Consider the following 16,410-nt stretch of genomic DNA (forward strand, 5'->3'; position numbering starts at 1 on the left):
TCTTCTCCACCTAAACAGGTTCACCAGTGTCTTCTCTGCCTAGATAGGTCCACCAATGATTTCTCCATCTAGATAGGAGGTCCACCAGGGTCTTCTCTGACTAGATAGGTCCAACAGTGTCTTCTCCACCTAGATAGGTCCCCGAGGGTCTTCTCCGCCTAAATACAGTTGGTCCACCAGGGTCTTTTCCGCTTAGGTAGGTCCACCAGGGTCTTCACCTAGATAGGTCCACAAGGGTCTTCTTCACCTAGATAGGTCCACCAGGGTTTTCTCCATCTAGATAGGTCCACCAATGTCTTCACCGCCTAGATAGGTCCACCAGGGTCCTCTCTGTCTAGATAGGTCCACCAGTGTCTTCACCGCCTAGATAGGTCCACCAGGGTCCTCTCTGCCTAGATAGGTCCATCAAGATCTTCTCCACCTAGATAGGTCCATAAGGGTCTTATCTGCCTAGATAAGTCCACTGGGGTCTTCTCTGCCTAGATAGGTCTACCAGGGTCTTCTCTGCCTACTGTATCCTCCCCTTTCCCTTGTAGACTGTGAGCCCTCGCGGGCAGGGACCTCTCTCCTCCTGTACCTGTCTGTGTCTTGTACTGTTTATGATTATTGTACTTGTCCCTATTATGTATACCCCATTCACATGTAAAGCGCCATGGAATTCATGGCGCTATAATAATAAATAATAATAATAATAATAGGTCCACCAGTGTCTTCTCTGCCTAGATAGGTCCTCCAGGGTCTTCTACACCTAGATAGGTCCACCAAGGTCTTCTCTGCCTAGATGGGTCCACCAGTGTGTTCTCTGCCTAGATGGGTCCACCAGTGTCTTCTCCACCTAGATAGATCCATCAGGGTCTTCTCCGCCTAGATAGGTTCACCAGAGTCTTCTCCACCTAGGTAGGTCCATCAGTGTCTTCTCCGCCTAGTTAGGTCCATCAGTATTAAGCCATTGGGTTGATGGTTTTCCTCTTTATCTTGTTCCTTCTATTCTTCAGACCATGATGTCCTTCACCAGTGATTGGGCACATCATACCAAGAGAGGCCAGTAGGCAAGTCGTAGGTTGCCTTGCTTTGAGTGACATGTATGACTTATATACATATGAATTATATCCGTATACCAAGTGTCTCTACTCACCAAAAACCTTCAGTTGCGTGCTGTCTTCGCCCGTCCCTTCAGTCCCCGCACTCACTCTGCAGGTAAATTCATTTTCATCCTTTACGCGGATATCATTTATGATCAGACTGTTGTCACTCCTCATGGCCGCTCTGCTGGTGAACGGTGTGCCCGGGCTTACCGACGTCTTCCCATCGGTGTAGGTTGCAATGCGAGTCCTTTGTCCCTCCTGATCTGTCTGTGGGTCAAAGGTGTAGAATAAAGGCTCAATTACATGAATGTCAATCAGTGATTAAAGGGGTGATTATGTTCTATGTCCAGGGGTGTAACAATTGCGGTCGCAGGGATTGCGACAGGGCCCGGGGATGCAGGGGGTCCACCGACTCCAGCTCCTGTTAAAGCTGGATACGCATCCGGGGGCGGGCATCCAGCTGACATACATTGCAGCACAGAGACCTGTTGGGTCCCTGCACTGTGATGTGCTGGACGCCAATTAAGGCTATGAATGTTCACTGCTCCCCACGCCCATAACCCTGGGCATGGGGAGCAGTGAATATTCTGACACAGCTGACAGCACTGTAAGTGGGTGCGCATGACAGTGACTTCATGCACTGTGTCGCTTACATGCTGGTCAGTTGCTGGCATGCCAGCACCGGAAGATGACACCGGGGCAGTGGCGGGAAGATGAGTGTAATCATTTATTTTTTTACTGTGTGGGGCACGCTGGGGAATCATAGTTACCAGGATGCGGACATACTGTATACCAGGATGGGGACATAAACCAGGATGGGGCTATATACCAGAATGGGGACATAAACCAGGATGCGGCTATATACCAGGATGTGACTAGGATGCAGACATATACCACGATGGGGCTATATACCAGGATGTGGCCAATATGGGGACATGTACTAGGATGGGACTATATACCAGGATGCGGACATATACCAGGATTGGGACATATACAAGGATGGGGCTATATACCAGGATGTGGCTAGGATGCGGCTATATACCAGGATGGAGCTATATACCAGGATGGGGACATATACCAGGATGGGGCTATATACCAGAATGGGGCCAAGATGCGGACATATACCAGGATGGGGCTATATACCAGGATGGGGACATATACAAGGATAGGGCTATATACCAGAATGTGGCCAGAATGGTGATATATACTAGGATGGGGCTATATACTGTACCAGGATGTCGCCAGGATGCGGACATATATCAGGATGGGGCTATATACCAGGGTGGGGATATATACCAGGATGGGGCTATATACCAGGATGTGGCCAGGATGCAGACATATAACAGGATGGGTCTATATACCAGAATGGGGCTACATACCAGGATGTGGCCAGGATGGGGACATATATCAGAATGGGTCTATATACCAGGATGGGGATATGATGGGGCCATATTAACCAGGATGGAGCTATGATGGAGACATAGACCAGGATGGGGCCATGATGGGGACATATATGCCAGCATATAGTCATGGTGGGGTCATACATCAGGATGGGGGACATATTTACCAGGCAGTGGCTCAGGATGGGAAAAGATTAGTACAGAATGGGGGGGTTCATTACTACACAAGGGGATAGGGACAACTCATATGTCTTTTTAGGATTTCGAATGCTACAATGGTCCAAATGGGGGGGGGGGTGTTGTATCAAAATTTGCACTGGGGTCCATCGGACTCTAGTTACGCCGCTCCCTATGCCTTTCCGATACGTCAAGGATAAGAGCAGATGATGTTACTCTCTCATGAAAAACCCTTCAATTAGGGGTTGTCTACCTATCTGAGACAATTATTGTTTATTTATATGAATGCATTTGGAGCTATAACTAATCTTTGCAATTGGGTTTACTGATCAATTTTCCACTGTTTTCTTTCCATAGTTGTATTCTCTATTGTTGGCAGTAGAATGAGTTAACTGGGAATGTGTCAGTGAGCTCTTTGTCAGAAGGAGCTCACTGACAGATTTCCAGTTAACTCACTCTATGAGTTTGTGACTTACTTCTCTATTTTTGTCTGATCTCTCATCCAATCTTCCCCATCTTGTCCAGATGTATCGGCGTCCTTTTAATTTCTAATTAGTCCCCAATTTTTATCCATTACATTGAAACCCTCCCTATTTTTTAGTTGCCGGAAAAGTGTCCTGCCGGCAGAAGGAATCCCGAAACAATGGAATATTGATATTAGTGATTCCGAAAAAGAAAAGATTAAGCAACGGAAGAATAAGCAGTGACACTTTAATCCCTTTCTAAACAATACCCGGATTATCACAGCACGGGCGCCCTGCGACCCCTCCATTCTTATGACAAGTAACACCCAAATTGCAGCTGAGGACGAAAGAACTTCTTAATAGTGAATTCCGGATTTCTTAAATGGTGACTATGGGGCGATTCTTTTCCAAGTATCAGGTCTCCTGGTGATAAGCTAATTGTGGGGGGTCCTGAGCTTAGGACCCTTCCCCCATCATATGTCGCCTATTGAAATGAATTGTGCACAGACTGCAGTGAGGATCCACATGGAGGACTGGCTGGGCCCAGGCTCTTTCTTCAGGACCTCGAAAGCAAAACTTTGTGATCACTATATTAGGTGAGCGGGCACTACCATGCTCGGGTGCTCTGTACTCATAACTAGTGATGAGCGAGCACTATCATGCTCGGGTGCTCTGTACTCATAACTAGTGATGAGCGGGCACTACCATGCTCGGGTGCTCAGTACTGGTAACTAGTGATGAGCGGGCACTACCATGCTCGGGTCCTCAGTACTCGTAACTAGTGATGAGCGGGCACTACCATGCTCGGGTGCTCAGTACTCGTAACTAGTGATGAGCGGGCACTACCATGCTCGGGTGCTCTGTACTCGTAACTAGTGATGAGCGGGCACTACCATGCTCGGGTGCTCTGTACTCGTAACTAGTGATGAGTGGGCACTACCATGCTCGGGTGCTCAGTACTCGTAACTAGTGATGAGTGGGCACTACCATGCTCGGGTGCTCTGTACTGGTAACTAGTGATGAGCGGGCACTACCATGCTCAGGTGCTCAGTACTCGTAACTAGTGATGAGCGGGCACTACCATGCTCGGGTGCTCAGTACTCGTAACTAGTGATGAGCGAGCACTACCATGCTCAGGTGCTCAGTACTCGTAACTAGTGATGAGTGGGCACTACCATGCTCGGGTGCTCTGTACTTGTAACTAGTGATGAGCGGGCACTACCATGCTCAGGTGCTCAGTACTCGTAACTAGGGATGAGTGGGCACTACCATGCTCGGGTGCTCAGTACTCGTAACTAGTGATGAGCGGGCACTACCATGCTCGGGTGCTCAGTACTGGTAACTAGTGATGAGCGGGCACTACCATGCTCGGGTGCTCTGTACTTGTAACTAGTGATGAGCGGGCACTACCATGCTCAGGTGCTCAGTACTCGTAACTAGGGATGAGTGGGCACTACCATGCTCGGGGGCTCAGTATATTGAATATTAGGGGAAAATTATATATCACAGCTGGACACACACCACAAGATTAGACATTTCCCTTACAGATGTCGTTGTCCCTCTACTTACATAAGACCACTCCAAGCTGTATTTCGGAGTTCCGCGGAACGTTGGTTTACACGTGAAGACGGCCTCATGACCAAACTCAACCTCAACCGTTGGTGGGACAGTGACGGTCACTGCACAGAGACAGCCTGCGAAGTGAGAAGAAACAGATTGAGATACATCATCGGGCCCGGCAGCGCCATATGACTATTGTGGCCCCTTTTATATGGGATTCTAGCAGTTTGCACCTTCAAACAGCACTGGGGTTGTCATTACATCACCGGAACCAGAGTTAGTTGCTACCTATAACTGGCAAAGGCAACCAGGTAAGAAATAGTGTAACTGGCAAGTAGAATTAATAGGTTCTTTGCACCAACTTCGTGGGTTCTATTAATCCCATTATTTCATACAGAATTTATATTCCAGATTACTGATAAAATTTTATGCTCCTTTCTCAAAGGGTTGTCCTATATTGGTGTCACGAGTATAAGGACAGGATCAGCGTTCTCCATTACCATCTGTGACCATACACATTTAATTGTTGCTTTTTTTCCTCTGAGCGTTTAAGGGTTAACTCCTTCCCTGATGCAGCAGCAGACTTGCCCGTCTGTGGCCAGGCTGTATTTAATCCCTTTGCTTCCTGGAGAGGTTGCTGGTTATTCTATTCAGTTAGGAGCTAGCTCAGGAGCAGAGAGGATTTGTTCTTACTGCTTCTGCTGTGATTGTTTTTGGTGATTGTTGTATGTTGATTATTCTACCTACTTTTATTTGTACCCTTACCCGTACACCTTTGGGTATCCCTTGGTGCAGGTTTTAGGTGTGTATGAGTTTTGTTTTACTCCTGTTAGTCATTCCTTGTTGATGGGTTCTTGGGCTCTTTGTCCCAGTCTGTTCCGTGGGTGGGGGGGACATAGTAATCAGGGCCAGGTTAATTCCTTCCCTGATGCAGCAGCAGACTTGCTCATCTGTGGCCAGTTGAGCACCTTCAGACTGTATTTAATCCCTTTGCTTCCTGGAGAGGTTGCTGGTTATTCTACTCAGTTTGGAGCTAGCTCAGGAGCAGAGAGGATTTGTTCTTACTACTTCTGCTGTGACTGTTTTTGGTGATTGTTGTATGTTGATTATTCTACCTACTTTTATTTGTACCCTAACCCCGTACATCTTTGTGTATCCCCTGGTTCAGGTTTTAGGTGTGTATGAGTTTTGTTTTACCCCGTTAGTCATTCCTTGTTGATGGGTTCTTGGGCAGTCTGTTCTCTGGGTGGGGGGACATAGTAATCAGGGCCAGGTTAATTCCTTCCCTGATGCAGCAGCAGACTTGCTCATCTGTGGTCAGTTGAGCACCTTCGGACTGTATTTAATCCCTTTGCCTCCTGGAGAGGTTGCTCGTTATTCTACTCAGTTTGGAGCTAGCTCAGGAGCAGAGAGGATTTGTTCTTACTACTTCTGCTGTGATTGTTTTTGGTGATTGTCATATGTTGATTATTCTACTTACTTTTATTTGTACCCTTACCCGTACACCCTAGTGCTGGTTTTAGGTGTGTATGAGTTTTGTTAGTTATTCCTTGTTGGTGGGTTCTTGGGATCTCCATCCTGGTCTGTTCCCTGGAAGAGGGGACATAGTAATCAGGGCTAGGACAGGAGACAGGGTCATGTTGGAGGCTCGACCCTGACTACCTTTAAGTCTACCATGGGGAATAAGGGACAGCACAGGGACCCCAGTCTTAGGGTAAGCCAAGGAGCCCCTGTACAATCCATTAGAATTGGAGGCACCGTCAAGCACGGCCTAGGCACCGCCGCAGAGGCAAGAATGCTGCTGCATATTTCCATCTATGAGTCACGTTCACTAAAGGTCAGTAGATGCAGCAGATTTCACACAGATCTTCTGGATTTGATGGACAGGTTCCGTGGTCTAGAGAATGCATCCAACCTCTGACCTCCAAGTCATTAGATATCCCCCATAGGAATAAGCATATGTCTGCAAGACCTTAGTCAAAAGCAAGCATTAAAAAAGATGAAGGAAGATGGAACAATGGGCAACAATGCGCAGTGGAAGAAAATCACAAGGCAATAGCGGATAAATGCTAACAAAGAGTTGATTCCACCCAAGAGGACTTTGCATTACCATTCGATTATATGGGTGCCATGTAATACCACTCTTGTCCTGAAGTGGCCGCTGTTATATAACTGTGATACTGCACTCAGCTTTAGAGAAGGGGAAAGAAGAACATTCGAAAAGACTAAAAGCCAATCCTGTAAACTTGAGAATGAAGTCCGTACGATCCGGATGGACATTTCCACCCATAGAGTCTCCCGTTACCACATCCACGTCGTTTTGGAATGATCGGTATTAACACTTTAAATGTCATGTGACATGTCATCCAAGTGGAACCTGCCGCCGGCCTAAGCAATGCCGGCAGTCGTGAGAAGGAAACGTATCACATAGACCGGATCATCGCTATGTAAAGGAACAAAAATAGCGCTAATGTACAGTAACTACTACCGTATATATGTAGGGCAGTGGGGGTCCAAAGGGAAACCTGCCACAGAGCTTCAAAAAGTTCTCTAATGTTTCCTTACACAACAAATATGCCTTTAAAAAAAAAGTGTGAGCTTTTGTTCTCTGTTATCAGTTTTTTTCGGCCATGCAAAATATTAAAACAGCGCCACTCGAGTATGTGGCTGTGTGTGGTATTACAGCTTGGCTAATACACTCAATCACTCCACTGAGCCCATGTTTTGCGGAAGTTTGAATGATGTATTGATCATATGTCTTTGGGGCTGATGTAGATGGCCATGTACAGCTATTTCCATCAGTCCCATGGACAATGAACGGAGTGGTAGTGCGCATGCACGAGAAAAAAGCCCCCTTTACACTAACATACTAAAAAAGTGTCTATGTTCTAATGATTGGTGAGGAAGATTGAGTATACCCTTGTACCACAGTACCCTCATGTAACCTCAGTGGTCATACATCATCACCTGACCTTTTTACATGGGCTATATAGACATCGAATGGAGCGGTAGTGCACATGCGCGCCAAAAATAACCTACACACACATACTACACACACATACACTAAAAAAATGTCTATGTTCTAATGATTGTTGAGAAGATTGAGTATCCCCTTGTACCACAGTACCCTCATGTTCCTCAGTGGTCATACATCATCACCTGACCTTTTTACATGGGCTATATAGACAATGAACGGAGCGGTAGGGCGCAGGCACGACAAAAAAACCTACACATACACTAAAAAGATGTCTATAGCCCACTTTACACGTTGCAATTAGTTGTACAATCGCATTTGCGATGTGACACGCCCAGGTTGCATACGGGATCTATGAGATTTCACGTTGGTCGTTCATTTGCTGTCACACGTGCGTTAGTAGTCTATGTTAAATTGGTCAATTTTGTGTGCGATCCTTTAGATCATGTGTTCTGTGACGTATGCATTGGGCACCTTTTTTTTTTTTTTTATTTATTGACTTGCCAAGCGTGTGTAATGTGTAGGGATGCGTTTTTACTATGTCATCTGCCATTCAGCTCTGCTACATGGCCGCTAACAGCAGACACAGACAGCCATGTAGCAGAGCTGAATGGCAGATGACAGCAGACACAGAGAGAGCCGCACTGTCAGAATGAACTCGGGTGAACTTCACCCGACTTCATTGTCATGCTGCGGCTCTGTCTGTGTCGCGTCCTGAATAGCGGTCACCTGTGAAGACTCACCGGTGACCGCTAATCTCCTGAGTAACTGAAGTTACCAGCCCTCTCTCATATACTCACCGATCCCCGATCCCCGGCGCTGCACGGCATTCACACTGCTCCGGCGGCTTTTACTGTTTTGAAAAAGCCGGCCGCCCATTAAACAATTTCATATTCCCTGCTTTCCCCGCCCACCAGCGCCTATGATTGGTTACAGTGAGACACGCCCCCACTCTGAGTGACAGGTGTCACACTGCACCCAATCACAGCAGCCGGTGGGCGTGTCTATACTGTGTAGTGAAATAAATAATTAAATAATTAAAAAAAACGGCGTGCGGTTCCCCCCATTTTTAAAACCAGCCAGATAAAGCCATACGGCTGAAGGCTGGTATTCTCAGGATAGGGAGCTCCACGTTATGGGGAGCCCCCCACCCTAACAATATCAGCCAACAGCCGCCCAGAATTGCCGCATACATTATATGCGACAGTTCTGGGACTGTACCCGGCTCTTCCCGATTTACCCTGGTGCGTTGGCAAATCGGGGTAATAAGGAGTTATTGGCAGCCCATAGCTGCCACTAAGTCCTAGATTAATCATTGCAGGCGTCTATGAGACACCCTCCATGATTAATCTGTAAATTACTGTAAATAAACACACACACCCGAAAAAATCCTTTATTAGAAATAAAAACACACACATATACCCTGGTTCACCACTTTAATCAGCCCCAAAAAGCCCTCCTTGTCCGGCGTAATCCAGGATGATCCAGCGTCGCTTCCACCGCAGCTGCATGGAGGTGACCGGAGCTGCAGCAGACACAGCCGCTCCGGTCACCTCCATGCAGCAAATGAAGACAGCCGCGCGATCAGCTGCTGTCACTGAGGTTACCCGCGGCCACCGCTGCATCCACCGGTGGCCGCGGGTAACCTCAGTGACAGCAGCTGATCGCGCGGCTGTCTTCATTTGCTGCATGGAGGTGACCGGAGCGGCTGTGTCTGCTGCAGCTCCGGTCACCTCCATGCAGCTGCGGTGGAAGCGACGCTGGATCATCCTGGATTACGCCGGACAAGGAGGGCTTTTTGGGGCTGATTAAAGTGGTGAACCAGGGTATATGTGTGTGTTTTTATTTCTAATAAAGGATTTTTTCGGGTGTGTGTTTATTTACTGTAACTTACAGATTAATCATGGAAGGTGTCTCATAGACGCCTGACATGAATAATCTAGGACTTATTGGCAGCTATGGGCTGCCAATAACTCCTTATTACCCCGATTTGCCAACGCACCAGGGTAAATCGGGAAGAGCCGGGTACAGTCCCAGAACTGTCGCATATAATGTATGCGGCAATTCTGGGCGGCTGTTGGCTGATATTGTTAGGGTGGGGGGCTCCCCATAACGTGGAGCTCCCCATCCTGAGAATACCAGCCTTCAGCCGTATGGCTTTATCTGGCTGGTTTTAAAAATGGGGGGGACCGCACGCCGTTTTTTTTAATTATTTAATTATTTATTTCACTACACAGTATAGACACGCCCACCGGCTGCTGTGATTGGGTGCAGTGTGACACCTGTCACTCAGAGTGGGGGCGTGTCTCACTGTAACCAATCATAGGCGCTGGTGGGCGGGGAAAGCAGGGAATACGAAATTGTTTAATGGGCGGCCGGCTTTTTCAAAACAGTAAAAGCCGCCGGAGCAGTGTGAACGCCGTGTAGCGCCGGGGATCGGGGATTGGTGAGTATATGAGAGAGGGGGATAGACTGACATGGACTGAGAGTGAGGGACAGAGATAGTGACGGACTGACAGAGATTAGTGCATGACAGACATTGTGAGGCGCTTCAGAACGCAGCTTTTCAGCTGCGCTCTGAAGCGGACCTTTTTTAAGCTGCGGTGCAGAGCGCACACCTGCGCACATAGCATCAGACACCAAAATCGTATGAGGGATGTCACACGTTACAATTGACTAGGTTCTTGCAACAAAACGCTCAATTCTAGAGAATGATACGATGTGTTTGCGATCAACGGTTTTGCGTTCAATCCTGATCGCATGTAGCTGTCACACGCAGATACGTCACAAACGATGCCGGATGTGCGTCACTTACAACTTGACCCCAACGACGGATTGTGAGATATATTGAAGCGTGTGTAGCAGGCTTAAGTTCTAATGATTGGTGAGGAAGATTAAGTATCCCCTTGTTCCACAGTACCCTCATATACCCGCAGTGATGATCTTTTCACATGGGCTATATAGACAATGAATGGAGCGGTAGTGCGCATGGGCGACAAAAATAACCTACACACACATACACTAAAAAAATGTCTATATTCTAATGATTGGTGAGGAAGCTTGAGTATACCCTTGTACTACAGTACGCTCATGTACCCTCAGTGATCATACATCATCACCTGACCTTTTTACATGGACTATATAGACAATTAATGGAGCGGTAGTGCGCAAGCGCAACAAAATAAAACCTACACACACATACACTAAAAAATGTCTATGTTCTACTGATTGGTGAAGAAGATTGAATATGCTCTTGTACCACAGTACTCTCAGTGATCATACATCACCTGACCTTTTTACATGGGCTATATAGACAATGAACGGAGCGGTAGTGCGCATGCGCAACAAAAATAACCTACATACATACACTAAAAAAAGTCTATGTTCTAATGATTGGTGAGGAAGATTTAGTATCCTCTTGTACCACAGTACCCTTATATACCGTCAGTGATGACCTTTTCACATGGGCTATATAGACAATGAATAGAGTGGTAGGGCGCATGCGCGACAAAAAAAACCTTCATACATACACAAAAAAAGTCAATGTTCTAATGATTGGTGAGGAAGATTTAGTATCCCCTTGTTCCACAGTACCCTCATGTACACTCAGTGATCATACATCATCACTTGACCTTTTTACATGGGCTATATAGACAATGAGTGATGGTGGAGTGATGCGGTAGTGCGCATGCATGACCATAAAAACCTACACACATGCACTAAAAAAAGTCTATGTTCTAATGATTGGTGAGTAAGACTGAGTATCCTCTTGTACCACAGTACCCTCAGTGGTCATACATTATCACCTGACCATTTTACATGGGCTATATAGACAATGAATGGCATGGTATTGCGCATGTGCGACAAAAGTAACCTACATACGGTACATACACTAAAAATGTCTATGTTCTAATGATTGGTGAGAAAGAGTTAGTATTCCCTTGTTCCACAGTACCCTCATATACCCTCAGTGATAATATTTTGACATGGGCTATATAGACTATGAATGGAGCTGTAGTGCGCATACACAACAGAAAAAAAACCAAAAACCTACACACATACACTAAAAAAATGTCTATGTTCTTATGATGATTGGTGAGTAAGATTGAGTATGCCCTTGTACCACAGTACCCTCATGTACCCTCAGTGATCATACATTATCACCTTCCCTTTTTACATAGGCTAGATACACAATGAATGGAGCGGTAGTGCGCATGCGCGACAAAATTAACCCACACACACATACACTAAAAAAAGTCTATGTTCTAATGATTGGTGAGGAAGATTTAGTATCCTGTTGTACCACAGTACCCTCAGTGTTCATACATCACCTGACCTTTCTACATGGGCTATATAGACAATGAATGGCGTGGTAGTGCGCATGCGCGACAAAAAAACCTACACACACATACACTAAAAAAAGTCTATGTTCTAATGATTGGTGAGGAAGATTGAGTATCCCGTTGTACCACAGTACCCTCAGTGTTCATACATCACCTGACCTTTCTACATGGGCTATATAGACAATGAATGGCGTGGTAGTGCGCATGCGCGACAAAAAAACCTACACACACATACACTAAAAAAAGTCTATGTTCTAATGATTGGTGAGGAAGATTGAGTATCCCGTTGTACCACAGTACCCTCAGTGTTCATACATCACCTGACCTTTCTACATGGGCTATATAGACAATGAATGGCGTGGTAGTGCGCATGCGCGACAAAAAAACCTACACACACATACACAAAAAAATGTCTATGTTCTAATGATTGGAGAGGAAGATTGAGTATCCTCTTGTACCCTTAGTGATCATACATGATCACCTGCCCTTTTTACATGGGCTATCCTCTTTAAATGAAGCAATACCAGACACAAACAGAGTCTGTTCCTGAAAAAAACAGATTTTTTTCTAATCTGATAAACCCCTTTAAATGACGCCATTCCCTTTAAAGGGAACCTGTCACAAGGCTTTTCCGTTACGAGCTGCAGCCATGACCAGTGAGCCCTTATATACAGAGTTCTAGAATAATGTATATAAGAGACCAGGCTCTGTAGAACGTAAAAAACATCTTTATTATACTCACATAGGGGCAGTCTAGTCCAATGTGTGTGGCTGGTCGTGGGTCCAGCACCTTCTCTCTGCGGCGATCGCCATCCTCCTTCTTCCCAGCCCAGTGTGGACGACGTGTTCTACATCATCTACACTGGCTGGCATTGCGCTGCTGCGCATGCACACTTTGATCTTCCCGTTAAGGGCAGATCAAAGTACTGCAGTGCGCATGCGCGGGCGGTGTGTGTCCTTTCTTCGCGTCTGCGCATTACAGTACTTTGATCTGAACTTAGCTGGGCAGATAAAAGTGCGCCTGCGCAGAAGTGCAATGGAGGCCTCTATGTGGATGATGTAGGATGTGTCATCCACACTGGGCTGGGAAGATGAACGAGGGCGGCCATTGCAGTAGAGGGGAGGCGCAAGACCAGACAGCAGCGACACCCACTGGACAAGACCGCCCCCTAGGTGAGTATAATAAAGGTGTTTTTTACACTATACAGAGCCACATGGGCTCTTATATACAGTATTCTAGAATGCAGTATATAAGGGCTCACTGGTGGTGGTCGCAGCTCATAGGGGAAAAAGCTGGTTACAGGTTCCCTTTAAATAGATTTGTGGCTTAGGTTCTCCCATAAGTGTTTGATCCATAAGGTTTCAGAGCATCCCCTGCAAAATTGTGAGCAGGAATGTCACATCATCACACGATGTCACCTCCCGGTCCATAGGATGGAAATGATCTGCAGATATGGTCTCTGATGTATGTCCCGCATGACAGGACACATCACGCATGAACACAGTCTCACGGTCTGACCCGAGACGGCTATTTCTAACTCTAAATATTTGACTATTTCTGGTGCTGTGGGAAATGGAAAATGAGCCACATCCACGGGCCTTTCCTATGGAAGCATTTCTCCTGCGTTATTATATTTATCTAGTCTTCTATTCTCGGAGAAATTTAAAATAAAAGTCTTTCCCTTTTTTGTTCATTACTGAAGTGTTCAAGGGCAAAGATAAAAATAAGACCCCTTCCAGGAGATGCTTGACACCACTATGCTCAGAAAGGGAGGTCCCGATGCCCCCGCGCTAATCTTTCCGGTTTTCTACCTTTGTTGACCCTGTGGAGACCACATCCTACTGTAGGTTCTGATCACCCAAAATTGATCCTCCAGAGGATCATGACCTGCCTGGGATCTTAAGAACTTCACACAGTCCATGAATTAATATGTTCTGAATGGAGGGATGGGAATAAGTTGTCAGCAGACACCAACGTACCTGAGACCAAAAGGAGCGGGCATGCTGAAATCCAGCTGCCCAATCCTTCTCTCCAGTAACATCTGCCATTGGTGAAGAGTCAGAACCTATCTCTACACAAGGGTTTATCCTTGACACAACCATGTTCAGAAAAGAGGTCCCAACGCCGCCATGATAATTTTCCCAGTTTTCTACCTTTGAAGAACCTGTGGAAACCACATTCTACTGTAGGCTCTGATCACCCAAAATTGAACCTCCATAGGAGCATGACCTTCTTGGGATCTTGAGAACTTGACACAGTCCACGAATGAATGTGTTCTAAATGGAGAGATGGGAATAAGTTATCTGTCAGCAGACCCCATCGTACCTGAGAAGATGCTCAGAAAAGGAGGTCCTAATGCCCCCATGAAATCTTTCCCGGTTTTCTACCTTTGTAGAACCTGCGTTTACTACATCCTACGGTACTGTAGGTTCTGATCACCCAAAACTGATACTCCAGAGGATCATGACCTGACTGGGATCTTGAGAACTTGACAAAGGCCAAGAATTAATGTGTTCTGAATGGAGGGATGGGAATAAGGTGACAGCAGACCCCATCGTACCTGAGAACATGCTCAGAAAAGGAGGTCCCGATGCCAACATGATAATCTTTCCCAGTTTTCTACCTTTATAAAACCTGTGGAGACCACATCCTACTGTAGGTTCTGATCACCCAAAACTGATAATCCAGAGGAATATGACCTGACTGGGATCTTGAGAACTTGACACAGTTCACGAATGAATGTCTTCTGAATGGAGGGATAGGAATAAGTTGCCAGCAGACTCCATCGTACCGGAGAACATGCTCAGAACAGGAGGTCCCAATGCCCCCATGATAATTTTCCTGATTTTCTACCTTTGTAGACCCTGTGGAGATCACATCCTACTGTAGGTTCTGATCACCCAAAAGTGAACTTCCATAGGAGCATGACCTGCCTGGGATCTTAAGAACTTGACAAAGGCCAAGAATGAATGTGTTTTGAATGGACAGATGGGAATAAGTTGCCAGCAGACCCCATCGTACCTGAGAATATGCTCAGAAAAGGAGGTCCCGATGCCCCCATGATATTCTTTCCCGGTTTTCTATCTTTAAAGAACCTGTGGAGACTACATCCTACTGTAGGTTCTGATCACCCAAAACTGATCTTCCAGAGGATCATGACCTGACTGGGATCTTGAGAACTTGACACAGTCCACGAATGAATGTGTTCTGAATGGAGGGATGGGAATAAGTTGCCAGCAGACACCATCCTACCCGAGAACCTGCTCAGAAAAGGAGGTCCTAATGCCCCCATGATCATTTTCCTTATTTCCTACCTTTGCAAAACCTGTGGAGACCACATCCTACTGTAGGTTCTGATCACCCAAAATTGAACCTCCATAGGACCATGACCTGCCTGGGATCTTGAGAACTTGACTCAGGCCAAGAATGAATGTGTTCTTAATGGAGAGATGGGAATAAGTTGCCAGCAGACACCATCTTACTTGAGAACAAAAGGAGTGGGCATGCTGAAATCCAGCTGCCCAATCCTTCTCTCCAGTAACATCTTCCGTTGGTGAGTCAGAACCCATCTCTACACAATACCACTTCTACCAAAATCAACAGGCTTATCCGATATTGTGTTTTGCCAGCTTAACTGCGCCCGTACACATAAGATAAAAGTTGACCGAAATGGACAATTTTTGACCAAAGCAAATGATCGTTGACTGTTTTAGTGAAACAAATGAACCAATCATTCGTTTTGACAACTAATGAATGTTCAAATTTGTTCAAAATTATCTTTGGGATAGTTGGGATTCGAGGCTGCTAAGCTGTTCATTAAGCTAGGGAACGCTATGATGACTCTTATCTGAGGGATACTCCTGATGGTGGAGAGGCCTGAGTCTCCTTCCTGGCCCTGCTCCTGACCAGTACTGATCTGATTCCCCCTCCCCTTAGGGAAGGATGAAACAGGAGAGTGTTGAAAATCACAAATAAAGACAGACAATGGAAAAAACAAAGCTCTGTCACACACACAGAGAAAAAGTAAAGACTATAAGAGATTAAGGAGGAAAACAAGAGCATGATTGAAGTACAAAACAACAGGGGTAAACTCCACAATCGCATCAAGCAATAGGCATAACTTTCACTAAAGAGTCTGGGACACCACAACTGACAGATAAATATAGAACTATAGCTGGCATTGGTAGAAGGTTTCAACCAGCATAAATAGGAGAAGGGCAGACGAGATAGGTCAGAACTTTCACCAGAGAGTCTGGGACACCACAACTCACAGACCAACATAGACTAATCTATACCTGGCATAGGTAGAAGTATTCCACCAGCATAAATAGGAGGGGAGCAGACGTGATAGGTCACAACTTTCACCAGAGAATATGGGACACCACACCTCACAGACTAACAGAATA

At 46.0% G+C, this 16,410-nt stretch overlaps 1 protein-coding gene across 1 annotated transcript in view; it reads right to left on the reverse strand.

Moving 5' to 3' along the window:
• BCAM (basal cell adhesion molecule (Lutheran blood group)) overlaps positions 1 to 16,410 on the reverse strand; it is a 105,467-nt gene that overhangs the window by 41,421 nt on the left and 47,636 nt on the right. The window contains exons 2-3 of the mRNA XM_075329265.1: positions 4,696 to 4,820; positions 1,136 to 1,352 (exon numbers count right to left, since the gene is read on the reverse strand). Of these exons, the coding sequence (XP_075185380.1) occupies positions 1,136 to 1,352; positions 4,696 to 4,820 (342 nt within the window). The remainder of the gene's footprint in view (positions 1 to 1,135; positions 1,353 to 4,695; positions 4,821 to 16,410) is intronic.

This window comes from Anomaloglossus baeobatrachus, chromosome 11 (genome assembly GCF_048569485.1).
Source record: "Anomaloglossus baeobatrachus isolate aAnoBae1 chromosome 11, aAnoBae1.hap1, whole genome shotgun sequence".
In the NCBI taxonomy this organism is placed as follows: domain Eukaryota; kingdom Metazoa; phylum Chordata; class Amphibia; order Anura; family Aromobatidae; genus Anomaloglossus; species Anomaloglossus baeobatrachus.